Source organism: Manihot esculenta, chromosome 14, assembly GCF_001659605.2.
Source record: "Manihot esculenta cultivar AM560-2 chromosome 14, M.esculenta_v8, whole genome shotgun sequence".
Lineage (NCBI taxonomy): Eukaryota > Viridiplantae > Streptophyta > Magnoliopsida > Malpighiales > Euphorbiaceae > Manihot > Manihot esculenta.
This window is the reverse complement of record NC_035174.2, coordinates 10,223,709-10,239,650: the sequence shown is the minus strand read 5'-3', so window position 1 is coordinate 10,239,650 and position 15,942 is coordinate 10,223,709. Positions and strand designations below refer to the sequence as shown.

The 15,942-nt window shown below is 36.5% G+C and overlaps 2 protein-coding genes across 2 annotated transcripts; one reads left to right on the top strand and one right to left on the bottom strand.

Moving 5' to 3' along the window:
• Positions 1–264: 264 nt before the first annotated feature.
• On the top strand, positions 265–5,111 carry LOC110599841 (potassium channel AKT1). Its single transcript, XM_021736424.2, has 11 exons — positions 265–691; positions 1,668–2,033; positions 2,121–2,178; positions 2,253–2,573; positions 2,675–2,920; positions 3,013–3,111; positions 3,202–3,234; positions 3,335–3,520; positions 3,661–3,855; positions 3,944–4,019; positions 4,093–5,111. Exons 1-11 carry the CDS (start codon positions 504–506, stop codon positions 4,956–4,958), a joined length of 2,634 nt encoding a protein of 877 aa, XP_021592116.1. The 5' UTR covers positions 265–503; the 3' UTR covers positions 4,959–5,111.
• A 250-nt stretch (positions 5,112–5,361) lies between these two features.
• Positions 5,362–9,512, bottom strand: LOC110599842. Its single transcript, XM_021736425.2, has 6 exons — positions 8,866–9,512; positions 7,695–7,780; positions 7,441–7,587; positions 6,796–6,919; positions 5,967–6,253; positions 5,362–5,546 (listed from the first exon to the last, which is right to left on the bottom strand). Exons 1-6 carry the CDS (start codon positions 9,053–9,055, stop codon positions 5,454–5,456), a joined length of 927 nt encoding a protein of 308 aa, XP_021592117.1. The 5' UTR covers positions 9,056–9,512; the 3' UTR covers positions 5,362–5,453.
• Between the last annotated feature and the right edge of the window lie 6,430 nt (positions 9,513–15,942).

Sequence of the window (15,942 nt, the reverse complement as noted above, 5' to 3'; positions counted from 1 at the left end):
AAAAAAATTATTTAGAGAACAATATGAAAATATTAAATTACAGTATTATATGGAAAGTTAATATGAATATTAACTTAACGTATCAAATTTAATTAAAAATAAAAATGGATTTGCAGAGAATAAAAAAGAAAATCTCATAATAAACTACAGATTCTCTGGATAAATGGAAAATAGCTTCTAAAAAGTGAAAAAATTATTGCTATTCTAAACAGGAAAGAAAGATTCACAGGGGCGAAGGAGTAGGGGCAAACAAGTAAACAAAGATTCATGAAAATTAAGAATAATTGTGGACAGAACAGGAACTAACTGTAACTGAGTCAGCTCACTGTGTAAGAGAGAAATTATGGTTGCAGAAAAAGAAGGTCCAAACAGATTTGTGTCTCTCTCTCTATATATAGAGCAACCCATATTTAAAGAACCCTCAACAAGAAATAACACCAGTAACGTCGACCAATACAAACACAGCAGCTAGAGATTCTCAGGCAGGCGTAGGGTACACAAGAATGGACACTCTGCGTAATAGAGGAGTCTTTAGGGTTTCAGTGTGCGGCCAAGAAGAGATAGAGCAGTTGTCTAGAGATGGCAGCCATTACAGCCTCTCTACTGCCGTTTTACCTTCACTTGGTGCAAGAAGTAATCGCAGAGTTAAGCTCAGGAGGTTCATTGTATCTCCTTATGATCGTCGTTACAGGTGATTATTTGCTTCTTTGTTTGTGTTTCTGGATTACGTGAGTTATTGGTTGTTGTTTTGAACTATTTTTTTATATGATTTTAAGCTTTTTTGATGATTTTTAAACATGGTTGGTGTTGACTTGAGCGTTATTATTGAGTTATTTTCTGCATTGTTTATTTTACGGGACGAGGAAAAGAATGACATTGAGCTTCGTGTTTCTTTGTTTATGAAATATAATATTAACTCTCTTTGCTTATGTTGTTTTGCTTTTCTTTCGCTGTTTTCTTGTTTCTTTTTGTTTTTTAAACTTGTTTGTGGATATTTCGAAAAGGGTCTTCTGCTTTTTCTACTGTAATTAATGAAAAATGTCTATATATATATATATATTGGTTTTTTTTTTTTTTTGGGGGGGGGGTGGGGGTGGGGGGTTGGTGGAGTTTGCCGGGGTGGGAAGTCGGTTTCTCAAATCTTTTGTAGTTTCAGCTTTCTGCTACGTTGTTTGATCCTTTGCTTAGAATATTGGCAACCAAAGACTATTATGGCAGTCAAAGATATCATTTATTTATTTATTATAAACTGGAATTATTGTTGTTCACAAGGTTTTGGAATGCTGAATCATCTCCTGAAAGTAAGAGATCTAATAGTGATTTTTTAGAGGTTGAATTGTCACTCGGTCATACAAGAAATACACCTAGTTTTCTATTTTACTTTATTTTATTTTTCAGGTTCTTCAGTATCTGTATTCTTCCCTTTATGCAATACCCTTTTGTAAATTTTTTATTTTTCTACTCGTTGTCAAAACTGATGGGGGAATCTTGGGCTTTGACTGGTATTGCTTTTTTGGGGATGAATAATCTGCGGTGGAGTTCTAGCTACTTGAAGTTTCAGTTATACTTTTTCATTTTCTGTAGTATGATAAAAATGTAATAGCTGTAGAGAGCAAGGAATGACAAAATGTGCTAAAATTAGCTAAGGCTTTAAACGATTCTTGCAGAATATGGGAAACTTATCTCGTTGTTCTGGTGATCTATACTGCATGGGTATCGCCTTTCGAATTCGGATTTCTCAAGAAACCAGAGGGACCACTCTCCATTGCTGATAATATTGTGAATGGATTCTTTGCTGTAGACATTTTTCTTACCTTCTTTGTAGCTTACCTTGACAAGACCACTTACCTACTTGTTGACAATCCAAAAAAGATTGCTTGGAAGTATACGAGTTCCTGGTTTGCCTTTGATTTCATATCCACAATCCCATCTGAACTTGCCCAGAAGATCTCCCCTAAACCATTCCGAACATATGGCTTGTTCAACATGCTTCGCCTTTGGCGTCTTAGAAGAGTTAGTTCTCTATTTTCCAGGTACAAGTTTGCTTGTAAATTTTCACCAATTTGGGCTTTGTCTTGTTTATTATTTAGTAACTTCAGCTATATAATCTCTTTCAACAGATTGGAGAAGGACAGGAACTATAACTACTTCTGGGTTCGATGTGCCAAACTTATTTGTGTAAGTACGAAATTAGAATGCATTATTTTTTCTGGATATTTAACGTCTTATTAGTACATAGATTCTCTCTGTAGGTCACCCTTTTTGCAGTTCACTCTGCTGGATGCTTCTACTATCTTATTGCTGCACGTTATCGTAATCCTGATAAGACATGGATTGGAGCTTCTTTGGGGGATAATTTTCTTGAAAAGAGCGTGTGGATTCGATATGTGACTTCAATTTACTGGTCTATCACTACTCTGACGACCGTTGGCTATGGTGATCTCCATCCTGTGAATACGAGGGAGATGATCTTTGACATCTTCTATATGCTTTTTAACCTTGGATTGACAGCATATTTGATTGGAAACATGACCAACTTGGTCGTTCATGGGACTAGTCGAACTAGAAGATTTGTGAGTACAGTGATTTATATGACTTTTTTAGCTTTGCTCAGTGCTCTACAGTTCTTGGATTCTTTATTTATAGCCTTTTCTGTCGTTTTAAAAACTCACAGAGAGATACCATACAAGCAGCTTCAAGTTTTGCTCAGAGGAACCAACTGCCTCTTCGCCTGCAAGATCAGATGCTTGCACATTTGTGTTTGAAGTTCAGGACAGATTCAGAAGGACTGCAGCAGCAAGAAACTCTTGATTCCCTTCCAAAAGCAATTCGTTCTAGCATTTCTCATTATCTTTTTTACTCTCTCCTGGACAGAGTTTACTTGTTTCGTGGGGTTTCCAATGACTTGCTTTTCCAGCTGGTAATAAATTCACCCAAGCTTTTGGACTTATTGCTTTCTTAAGTGAGTGTTCACAATGGAATTTTTTGGGTTTATGTAAATGAATTTCAAAGGTTTCAGAAATGAAAGCTGAGTATTTTCCCCCCAAGGAAGATGTGATTCTGCAGAATGAAGCGCCAACAGACCTCTATATACTTGTCACTGGTGCTGCGGTAATAAAATCCAACCCAATTATTTATATCTGTTCTCTTGACATAGAAGTTTATCAAATTATGGCATCTAATACTCGAGTTACTTAACAGGATCTTCTTGTTTACAAGAATGGAGCTGAACAGGCAAGTCCTATTTCTTGAAACAGCTTTTAAATGGTGGCATCAGCTACTGAGGTTTTATAGTTCAGTTTTTGCTGAAGAAAATTATGTTGGATAATTACAGCTTGTTGGGAAGGTGAACAGTGGTGATCTCTGCGGTGAGATTGGGGTGCTTTGTTATAGGCCACAACTTTTTACCGTGCGCACGAAAAGATTAAGCCAGCTACTACGACTGAACCGTACTACATTCTTGAACATTGTTCAGGCCAATGTGGGAGATGGGACGGTAATCATGAATAATCTCCTTCAGGTCTGAAAACTCAAATGACACTGGATCCATAACTAGAATACAAATCTTTTCCTAACCAAGGAACGTTTCTGAAGCGTTTTCTTAGTATTGCTTGTGAAACTTTTCTAATGTTAATGAATTTTCTGTTCATTGTGGGGCAGCATTTGAAAGAACAAAAGGACCCAATTATGGAAGGAGTTTTGCTTGAGACAGAGAACATGTTAGCTCATGGTAGAATGGACCTGCCCCTCAGTTTATGTTTTGCTGCACTTAGAGGAGATGATTCCTTATTACATCAGTTGTTAAAAAGAAGTCTGGATCCAAATGAATCAGACAACAACGGGAGGTCAGCTCTGGTATGTAAAATATGAAACTTTTTAACTGTTCTTTCCGCAGTCAATCTCTGATTTTTCTTTTTCTCCCCTCAAAAATTTTGTCTATTAGCATATAGCAGCATCGAAAGGAAGTGAGAACTGTGTGCGGCTTCTACTAGATTACGGCGCAGATCCTAATTGTAAAGGTAACTTCTATTCTAATTCTAATGCAGAAGTCTTATTCTGCTTATATTTAAGTTTGCTGTTAATGGCCTGCAGACTCAGATGGAAATGTCCCTCTGTGGGAGGCAATGCTGGGTGGTCATGAAGCAGTGGCCAGGCTGCTGATAGAAAATGGTGCAAGCATTAATGCCGGAGATTTAGGTCATTTTGCATGCACTGCTGCCGAGCAAAATAGCTTGAACTTGCTCAAGGAAATTGTCAGGTATGGTGGGGATGTCACGTGCTCAAGGAAGAGTGGAACCACAGCTCTCCATGTTGCAGTTTGTGAAGACAACACTGAGATCGTCAGGTTTCTATTAGACCAGGGTGCAGATACTGATAAACCAGATAACCACGGTTGGACTCCGAGGGATCTAGCTGATCAACAAGGACATGAAGAAATAAAGTTCATTTTTAGAACTTGTAAAGAGCCTAAACCTGTGCCTTCTGTTGCAATTCCTGATAAGAAGGATCCTGGTATTCGATATCTTGGGAGATTTACGAGTGAGCCAGCTATTCGCCCTGTGTCTGGTGATGGTTCATTCTCTGTTGCAGAAGGATCATGGAGCCAAAACCGTCCCAGACGCAGAACTAATAATTTTCATAACTCGCTCTTTGGTATGATGTCTGCTGCTCACAAGGGGGAGAAAGAATTACCATTCCCAGTTAGCCACCTTGTAGTTGCGGATAACTATGGAGCTAAACCTGCAAGAGTAGTAATTAGTTGCCCAGAAAAGGTTGAAATTGCAGGGAAGCTTGTTCTACTCCCCAAGAGCTTGGAGGAGTTATTGGAGATTGGTGCAAAGAAGTTTGGACTGACAAATGCAAAAGTTCTGAGTAAGAACAGAGCTGAAATTGATGATATTGAGGTAATTAGAGACGGTGATCATATTTTAATTGTAAGTGATCGAATTGATCATTAAAAATTTGACATCCTAATGTATTAAGGGTTTCATGGAAATTTATTCAATTTCCAGCAAATCCTGAAAGTAACTATAAACTCATTGCCTAGAACAATTGGTATTACTTAAAAGATTAAAAATAGAAGATCCAAAATGCTGAAAATTCACAATTTATCTTTTGATTCTTACTCCAAACTTTAAAAATAGATCCAAATCCCCGAGATTTTGTATTCTTTTCTTGTTTTTGGTTTTCAGTTCCTGAATTGTCTCTCAAAATGATCTTCATATAACCATAACCAAGAATCCAACACTTGAATTCGTGCTCACCAGCCCTGTTAAATATCCCGTGTTTAAAAAGTTCTAGGGAAGATTGAACCTCCCAAATTCAAGTCGGTGGAATTTTTGAAAGACGCTCAGCAATCATAAGGGGTTGAATTTTAAATTATATTTATACACGAGCAGTGATATGCATCCCACTGTAAATATGTCTTATGACTTCACTCATCTCTGCCATAATTATAAAAGCTTAAGCATTTTCAGACGTTCTTCATGTTCTGAATCCAACTTCGGTGGTGTATAACAGCCATGAAGATCCTCTACTATGTATTCCTGCAAAATTTTAACAATAAGTTGGTAAGAATTCCTAACTTGGAAAATCAAGCAACTATAGTAGAAACATGGGTAATTCACAACTTAATCTCTGCTGTTTTAATAAGAGAACTATTTGGTCCTTGAGTTTCATTTTTTAACAAAATAATCATTTTGTTAAATTTACCTTTAACACCATAAATTAAAGAAGCCAATTCAAATCAAAGAGACTAAATTATTAGAGATATTAAAACTATAAAGACTAAATTATTACAAATATTAAAACAACATAGATTAAACTGTTACAAAAAGTAAAATTCAAATGATTAAATTATTATAGCAGTAGCACTGCACTGCTCGAAGGTCTAGGTAAAGAGATTCACATAATCAACATCTCTATGATATTAACGCAAAAGTCAACGGCAAGGACTCTGAGATTACCTTTGTCAGCTCCCTCTTAGTAAGGATGTGGTAATGTCTCTGCCAGATCTTCTGAATGGCCATGGTGGCAGCAAGGAAACCATAAGCTATGCCTAGAATGGCAAAGATAACAACAAACACCAAAACTAAGGCAAAGCATGCCTCCATAGAAGCAGGGAAACAGTCCAGGATTCCCCATCCATAACAGCAGTTCTGGCAGCCAGCCATTCCTGGATCATTACTATTGAGGGAGGAGCAATGTAGTATGAGGCCAAAAAACCCAAGCAGCACAAAGAATGCCAGTACACCTGGTGCAATTTATTACATAGTACAAACAATAATAAGTCAGTACCTTCACTCTATTGGACAGGAAGGGAAGGGTAAGAAGGCAAGTGAATTTCAACACTATAACCCCATGAACAAACTAACACAACGCCCAGATATCAAGAACTATAAGCAATTATTTATAGTGAACCAAGAAGCTAGGCCATAGTTCAAGCAAATGCTGGAGCATATCCGCTAGCAGATACAACTACAAATGGTAGATTACAAAAAGATTAGTGAAAATAAAGCAGATGTCCAGAAAAATACACATAGGGGAAGGGGAAATATGACAGAAAAGTCGAAGGTAGGAGTTTAGTTTGAAAACAAAAATAATCTTTCTTCCCTATGGGCTATATCTTAATCATCAGTTTTCGAATTGCAAAACATATATATGCCAGAAAATTAGTGAAATAGAATTATGCTACTAAACTGGCATATCAGTATCGCTTAGCACCAGAAATTTGGAATAGAACTTCCAACCCTAGCAAGATAAAAATAGATTGGCTGCCAAAATCATAAAACTTACCTATACAATAATAAAATGGTATAGGATGTTTTGACAGGATTCTATCCCAACCATCGCTGAATGAATTCCTAAAGGTCCCATCTTTATCCATAAAATATGCAAAGCCACCAATTGCAGCAATCACCTGGATAAGGGATTTTCTCAGAAATAAATAACACTTGAATATATACATACAAAAATTATTGCACTTCTTAATTCAAGCCATATCAAGGTGATTAAGTAGAGCTAAATGATCTGCTGTATATACTAGAAAGAAATGTATGATGACTTGGTTCACACTGCTTCATCTTAATGTTAAGATTCCATGGATTAGTCTACTTTCCCCCCTTCTATGTCTCCTACAGTAAAAATGAAAAGTGAAAGAAGTCGAAATGGTTGTCACCTTGCTTGTGCCTTGTGACTATGAACCATATCTTCTTTTCTATGGATGAGGACTTGGTGTCTAAAAGAGTTGAACAGTGAAAAAGGATCCAATACCCAACCCCAGCTAGTTTGGATTAAGGCTTAATAGTTGTTGTAGTTTTAGCTGTTATTTCTGTTGGACTGGGTGGTTACGATGAGATAAGAAAGGTTTACCCGGTGGACAACTCATAAGTCCAACCTCCAAATGAACTGAAAGAAAAGGAAAATTTCATAGTAACTCACAGTTTGCACAGCCAGAAATACAATGATAACATCTCTTGTCACGAAAAGTCTAAATTTCACTTTACGCCATGAGTTGTCCTCAAATAATGCAACTCGAAGATGAAATTGGGCCTTGCATGTTGTGCAGTGAGAGAAAGCAAATCCTTCCTATCAAAGAAGAAGGAGGCCCTTATTAGATCAATGACAACAATAAATTAACATCAGAAAAATTGAAATTTATAGTATTCATATCAATTGAAAAATAACAGCACCACCTTTACTGAGCGCCAATGATCAAGGCATAAACGATGAACAAACTGTTGAGTGCCTTTGCACATGCATGGAGATATTAATTCATCACCTATAAAATCAAAATCCATTAGAAAAAGCATACCAGCACAAAGAATATATAAAACAAAACTATAACTTCAAAATATAATAAGAGCCAAGGATATGATTTTAAGAAATCCAACAAAAACATGGATAATATAATGAAAAAACTTCTATGAGCAGACATCACTTCCCAACTACAGTTAGAAATGAAGGATGTCATCCTCAGGAACTAAAGCTTTATGTCAAGTGAAGGCTGATCTCAAAGTTCATTTCACTAAATAATCTGATTTTTAACTTGAGGAGAAAGTACAGGGCAACACTTAGTACAAAGAAGTTGCTACCACAAAAGAATGCCGAGGTTGCAAAGGGAAAGCAAGAAAAGGCCATTTTGCAGGGCATCCAATGAATACAAGGAGGAAGCAATGGTGTCTGTGTTATGATGTTATATGCAGCTGGATGCTCGTGGGTGGAATTAAGTAACATGGGAATTACACAGAAGGAGAGGCAGCTGAGCCTACTGAATCATAGTTTGTTAAGGGAAAGCTCCTCATATTTCTCCCTCATTAAACCAGATATTTTTGTTTTCTTCTCTTCAACTATTGGCCTTGGATTATCTACGTTCTCCAAATAAGAAAAGTTCAATTATTTCCTCCCTTAGAATGTATAAGAAAAACCCACCTAAATCCATCAAAGTGACAAGACTAAGCTGGAACAAGCAATTACATTACTATCTATCAATAGTCAACAACCTACATGGATTAGACAAACAGCGCATGTATCAAGCTACCACATAATAGCCACACTAATAGGGTTTGATCATTCCAGTTTTCCCAGATGACCTGCATCATAATTATTAAGGTTTAACTCAGGTAAACCTCAGACGAATGAATTAGCAAAACAAGTCATTAAATTTCTCTTCAAGTGTGATGTCCAATTATGATCTTCTAGAAAATGAATTCCTTTCAGTTGTTAGTTGCCCACTTAATACAAACACTCATGAAAGGATAAAACAACTTTTCAGAGAATCAATATCAAGAAAAATTCGCACACCAAGTAAGATGTCAATAAATCCAATTCCAAAAGAAAAGGAAGAAATTTGTTGAAGTTTGTCACCTAGTTCGCAATCGCTCTCAAGACAAATGCGGCAACAAGGAATAGAACCATTCTCGATGTCATCTTCATTGTTAATCTCACTCGAACTTAATGGTGGCGGCGATGATGAATCAGCCTTGTCTACGAGCAGAGGATCAGAATCGCTCGGATTCTCTGCACCCACTGGCTCCAGCTGCACTTCCCTTATCATCGATAACCCTCTGTCTCTCTATCTCTCTCTCTCTATATATATATATGTGTGTATGTGCGTATATCCAACAAAATAGAGGTAGTAAACCCCTAATTGATCACAATTCACAAACTGCCAGACACCAAACTACAATTGCAGCAAAATCAAAAGCTCAATTCGAAACGAGCAAGAAAGAGAGGATGAAAAATAAACAAGTCCTTTACAATCTACTCCTATAAAGAAAAGGAAAGTATCCAAAATTTTCAATAATCTTTGAATAGATTTTCAAATTTTGATTGGGAAAAACTGGAAATAACGATGCATTTTTCTAAGCTGCCAAACAGAGAGCTAAAAATCTAGACAAAGGAACAATTTCGATGAAAACGATTAATTCAGAGAAGAAAAATAGAACAATTTAGAACAGAAATAAAAAAGATATTTGTATTATTAGTATGAATTTAAAATTAATTAGCGTTAACAACCTACAAATAGAAAATTTCTCAGGGTCACCAACTTTTCAGACAAGCTTAGCCAGAAACTTGTGAGGCGACTGTAATGCGGCTATGGTCTGATTTGAATTGTGAATCGAACCAGTTAAATTTAAGATCGGATTGATCAATTGGTTTTAGTTTTTAAATCGGATTGGAAGTTTAGACTGGAAGGATTGATTACGGTTCATTTTTTGTGAATCAAAATTAAAACCGGTTGATTTAAATCGATAATTTGATACTATTCCAATTTGATTTTTTATTTCTTAAATAAATTATTTTTTTAAATTATGTTAGTTAAAATTATCTACAAACAAGTTAAATTATTAAATAATTAAATTAAAATTTATTTTTAAATTATAAAAAATATTATTTACATCTAAATGTGATATTATTTTATTTTCATATTATATATATATATTATATTTTTTATATTATGTAAATAAATATATTTACAATTTAATTATTTAATAAAATATATATTTAAAAATATTTTAAAAAAAATTTAAATGATCATTTATAATTTAAATTTAACTAAAATCATAAAAAATTTAAAATTAAAACTCCTGAACTATTTTAAATCTAGCCATTTTCAGTTCAATTTGAAAAATAAATCAACTCGTCCATTTTAGAACTAGATCGAACCGGCCAATGCCTATGTCTAGACGACTGGCGCTGACCTTATCTAGTTTGCGCCTTGGCGTACAGCGCACTCCATTGGACAAATAAAAACTGCACTTGTTTTATCTCCCCTTTATCATGGGTTAATTTTTAGGTAAAATGTCCATTAAATGTCACTTTGAGCTCGCAAAAAAAAAACAAATCGTAAAGTCGAAAAAAAAAAGTCAAAAAAAGGTCTAGACCGAATGTTTTGGCCGTAAGAAATTATCTTACACCAAAAAAGAGTTCGCTTAGAGCTAGAGGGAGTTTTCTCCATGAGAGTTGTGAGGGTTCCTTGAGGCATATGTCTCTTTTCATGCTGGAGTCCGTGGCCGCCCCTACTCCGCCGAGAAGGGGTACTCTCCTTCACTTTCCGAATGTGGATTTCTCTTCCTCCTCTGTCTAGAAGAGGTTGTATATATTTTTGTTTGTATTTGTTTTTGGCAAGCGATGCTTCTATGATGAGGGAGTGAAACTTTGGTTCTGCCTTGTTGTTTGTTTCATTTATTTTTTTCCTTTTGTTTTCTTTTAGGAGATAGTCTCTCTAACTTGCTCTTTTCTTGCTTGCATGCTATCGATAAGAAGGCGGAACTAACTTGCCATCAATGTAGAAAAACATCTCCTTTCTATTGCTGGTCTGGATCTTTCTAGAGGTAGCTTCATCGGCCTAAATAGTGGTGACGAGGAGCTTTAGAGGAAGCTCCATCTTGCCTTTCTGTTAGTTGTTGGTTTTCCATCGTTTCTACACTATTCGGAGCTTGTACGTGATTTTTACACCGGTTTTATCTCCTCTTCGTTTTAGGGATCTGTGGGTTTGATACTGAGGTTGGCTTTACTCTCTGATCTTCAATTTGTACATAAGCTTTTTCGGCTATTATTGAGAAAGACGTCTCCTCCGAACCAATTGGTTATCAGAAATGGCAGTCGAAAATGACAGAGAGAGTAGCGATACATCGGTGCATCCTGAAGAATTTTTTAAGTCATGTTTTGGGTCTTTTTCGAGTTTGGTCTTCAGGGTTGGATCTCTTTAGCTTATTCTTTCTTGGACTTAAAGACCTTGCTTTATTTTTTTTTATGTATAGCCTATGGATTTGATGTATCTCAGGTTGTAACACTCTTATCTAATGAAGTTTAATATCTTTGATATAATAAAAAAATAACAAATATTTTGAGCAAAACTCTCTCTCTCGTGTTTCTAAAAGAGTTTTTTAAATTTTTTGAGGGAGTAGTCTGCAACTTCCCCTATCTTGGCTAGGCAGGGAAGCTCTTTTCCTCTTGCCCGGCATAGTGGGTTTCTTCTCCTTCAAATAGAAGGTGTATAGAGTTTTTTATTTTGTTTAGTTTGTGTTATTTGGATGTTAGTGGTTTTTCTTTTTTTCCTTTTAAGTTGCAAGTGAGTTCCATCTACGAGATTTGAAGATCCCTATGTCTCTGTTGGAGGAGAGATGATTGGTGAGAAGACTTCAGTTTTTCTACAGTGGGCACCTCTTGGGGTTAATATTATAGAGAAAAGGGTTTTTGTATTATTTACTGAACGTATTACAGAAACTTATATAATACAAGTCTACAACTAACTAAATACAAGATAAGTATATAGCTATAACTCAAATACTTAAAAATAGATAAAACTGTTATAGTTAGTCTTTATCCTTAATACGCCCCCGCAAGATTGAGGCGCCATTGGAGACTCCAATCTTGGTTCTAAAGTAACAAAACTGAGTTCTTCCCAAAGCCTTTGTAAGCACATCAGCAACTTGATCTTTTGAACTTATGTGAAGAACTCTTAACTGTCCAGCATTAATTTTCTCGCGAACAAAATGGTAATCCAGTGCAAGATGCTTCATCCTAGTATGATAGATTGGATTGGCGCAGAAGTAAGTCGCACCAAGATTATCACAATGAAGGACTGGTGGTTGTGATATTGGTGCTCCCAAATCTTGTAATAAACTTTGAACCCAAAATACCTCTGCTGCAGTATTGGCTAAGGCTTTGTACTCAGCCTCTGTAGAAGATCGTGAGACAGTCTTTTGCCGACTAGATTTCCAAGAGATAATATTAGAACCAAGATATAGAACATAAGCAGTTGTAGACCGCCCATTATCAAGGGCACCACCCCAATCAGAATCAGAGAAGGCAGACAGAGTATGAGTAGAATTTCGATTGAGAAATAAGCCATAATGTATGGTTCCTTTGAGATATCGCAAAACACGTTTCAGTGCTTGAAGATGAGTTTGCGTCGGTGCATGCATAAACTGTGACAGCCGATTCACTGCAAAAGAAACATCAGGACGCGTAATTGCCAAATATTGAAGAGATCCAACAATTTGGCGATATACGGTGGAATCAGTCGAACTAGAACCATCATTTAAGATCAGCTTGTCTCCTGTAGACATAGGAGTATTCACCTCTTTAGCTCCAGCCATATCAAATCGCTCTAACAAATTAGCAATATGTCGATGTTGCGAAAGAAATAATCCTGCAGCTGTAGAAATTACTTCAACCCCCAAAAAATGATTTAATATTCCCAAATCTTTGATAGAGAACTGAGCAGATAGCTTCTGTACACAGGTATTCAGAAAATGATTGTTATTACCTGTAAGTACAATATCATCAACATATACTAGAAAATATGCAGTAATCCCATTGGAGGAAAAAATAAACAAGGACGCATCAGCATTTGATTTGCGAAAACCAAGTTTGAGCAAAAAAGAAGTAAGTTCAAGATACCAAGCTCGTGGAGCCTGTTTCAAATCATAAAGAGACTTCTTCAGTTTGCAAACATAATCAGAAAACTCAGGTTGCACATATCCTGGAGGTTGCTGCATGTAGACATCTTCATAAAGTGTGCCATGTAAAAAGGCATTATTTACATCCAATTGCCTTAACTGCCATCCTTTAGAAATTGCAAGAGTAAGAACTACCCGAATTGTGACCGGTTTTGTAACCGGACTAAATGTATCAAAATAATCACGCCCAGGTTCCTGAAGAAATCCTTTGGCAACCAAACGTGCCTTGTACTTATCAATAGTACCATCCGGTTTACGCTTAATCCGAAACACCCATTTACAACTAATAAGATGATGTTTGTCTCTCGGAACCAGCTCCCAAGTTTTATTTTGCAAAAGAGCATTGTACTCTGAATCCATCGCCTGCCGCCAAAGTGAACTTGCCAGAGCTTGTTTAACTGTTCTTGGCTCGAGTGTATCCTGTAAAGGATATTTAGTTGTAAGATTAACAAAAGAAGAGTTAAAATACTTTGAGTTAGGCTTCCTTTGTCGCTGCTGCCGTTGTACAGGAGCTGGAACTGAGTCTTGTGAAACAATCGGTAGTGGCAAATCTAAATCAGCAGTAGAAGATTCAGTCATCAAAGGTTCAACTTGTTGAGTCTCAGTACTAATTAATGGCATGGCAGATTGATCAGATTCTGCTGATAATGCTGTAATAGATTCTGAACCAATACTCGAAACCAACAAATCAGAATCACTTGGAATAGAAATTGCCAATGGAACCGAAGCAACTACAGTTGGTGCAACAGGTGATGAATTTTGTTGTTGTGCCGAACCTGTACAAGAAGCATCTCGAAAATAATCTGTAAATTGATGAGAACTAGTGCAAGTTTCAGATGGAAAAATATGCTCAACAAATTGAACATGACGAGACAAATACAAACGATTAGCCTTTGGATCGTAACATTTGTATGCAGATTGAGTTGGAGAATATCCAAGAAAAATACAAGGCAATGAACGACACTGAAGTTTAGAATTATTATATGGCCTTAGCCATGGAAAACAAAGACAACCAAAAGATTTCAATCTCTTAAAATTATGAGACATACCAAACAATCTAGAGAAAGGTGTTTGAAACGAAATAGCGGATGAAGGCAACCGATTGAGCAAATAAACAGCAGCCTGGAAAGCATGAGACCAATAATTAGAAGGTAAAGACGAAAATTGTAACATAGCAAGACCTGTTTCAACTATTGAGCGATGACGACGTTCAGCAGTACCATTATGCTCTGGCGTATGTGGAGGTGTTGTATAATGTGAAATACCACAAGACAAAAAATGATGCTTAAGCTTTTGATACTCCCCACCATTATCAGTGAACACAGAAACAATTTTAGTGTGAAAATAATTTTCAACCAATTTCTGAAAGTGGATAAACAAATCATGAGTATCAGATTTCTTCTTCATGGGATATAGCCAAACATACTTAGAATAGTGATCAATAAATGTAACGTAATACTCATAGCCATCAATAGATTTTTGTGTAGGACCCCAAACATCGGAATAAACAAGTTGCAAAGGCTTATTACTAACAAGAGAATTCTCAGAAAACGGTAATTTATGACTCTTGCTCATAGAGCAGGAAGTACAATGAAAACTAGAAACATAGTTAGACATAGACTGAAGACCAATATTTCGAAGTACTAACAAAAAGACTTTATTGTTTGGATGACCAAGCTTGTGATGCCATTCAGAAAGCAAAGACAGACACCGAGTAGTAACATTCAGCTGAGGACGTTGAGAATTAACTCTGGAAAAACTTGCACAGTAGATATCATCAATGTTCTCTCCTCGTAGCAGAGACGCCCCCGTGTACAGATCCTTCACAACAAAATAAGATGGAAAAAAATTCCACAGAAACATGATTAGTGCGACATAACTTAGCAATTGAAACCAAATTCTTGCGCAGATTAGGCACACATAACACATTAGGCAATGATAAATTCTTAGAGTAAGCAGGAATTTGCACAAAACCAGTATGTGATACAACAAGCTTTTTACCATCACCAAGTTGTACTTCCTCAGGACCTCCATAGTCAGAATAGCTTTGCAAAGAAGCTGGATTCGACACAACATGATGAGAAGCTCCGCTATCAAACAACCATTGTTGTGGAGAAGAAGCAGCCATAGCAGAAGTAACATTAACTGCAGGTATCGGTGCTAAAGAATGAGAGGTATCAGTCTTCAAAGACATATTATTCTCCTTAAAAAAGCGAGCCAATTTGCGACATTTAGCAGTAGTATGCCCAGTATATTCACAAAATTGACATACCACATTAGGTCGATAAGAACCGCGACCTCGACCACCAGAGTAAGAACCACGACCACCACGTTGATTTCCAGAATAATTGTAGTTTTGTGGAGATCGATTATAATTGCCATTCTGATTTTGTGAACGCCCTCTAGAACGTTGAGTGTAATTGACAGTAGCAATCACTTGTGACGTAGCTGAAACAGTTGTGGAATCTTTTTCTTGTAAGAATCGTTCATGATCAGTAAGTTTTTCAAAGAGATCAGAAAAGGTTATTGGGGTTTCACGAACTTTTAATGCAGCAACTATGGGACTGTAATCATCTCCCAATCGCGTGATAATATAAACAATTAAATCATCATCACTCACCGGATTCTGGGTAAGAGCAAGCTCATCTGCAATAGCCCTCATCTCATTGAGAAAAACAACAATCGGTTTGGTTCCCTTAGAGTTCTGTGCTAATTTAGTCTTTAAGGACAAAATTCTAGAACGAGAAACATTAGCAAAACTCTGGTGAAGCCGATCCCATGCTTCTTTGGCAGTATTGGCTGAAGAAATCAAGGGTTGAATAGTATCGGAACAACTTCCTAAAAGAGCACTGATCAAGATTTGATCTTGTCGAAACCATAAGGCGAAAGCTGGGTTGGCTGTTTTGTCTTTTTCAGAAAGAAATTGTGATGGTGCAACCCGTGAACCATCAATAAAATCAAGTAAATCAAGACC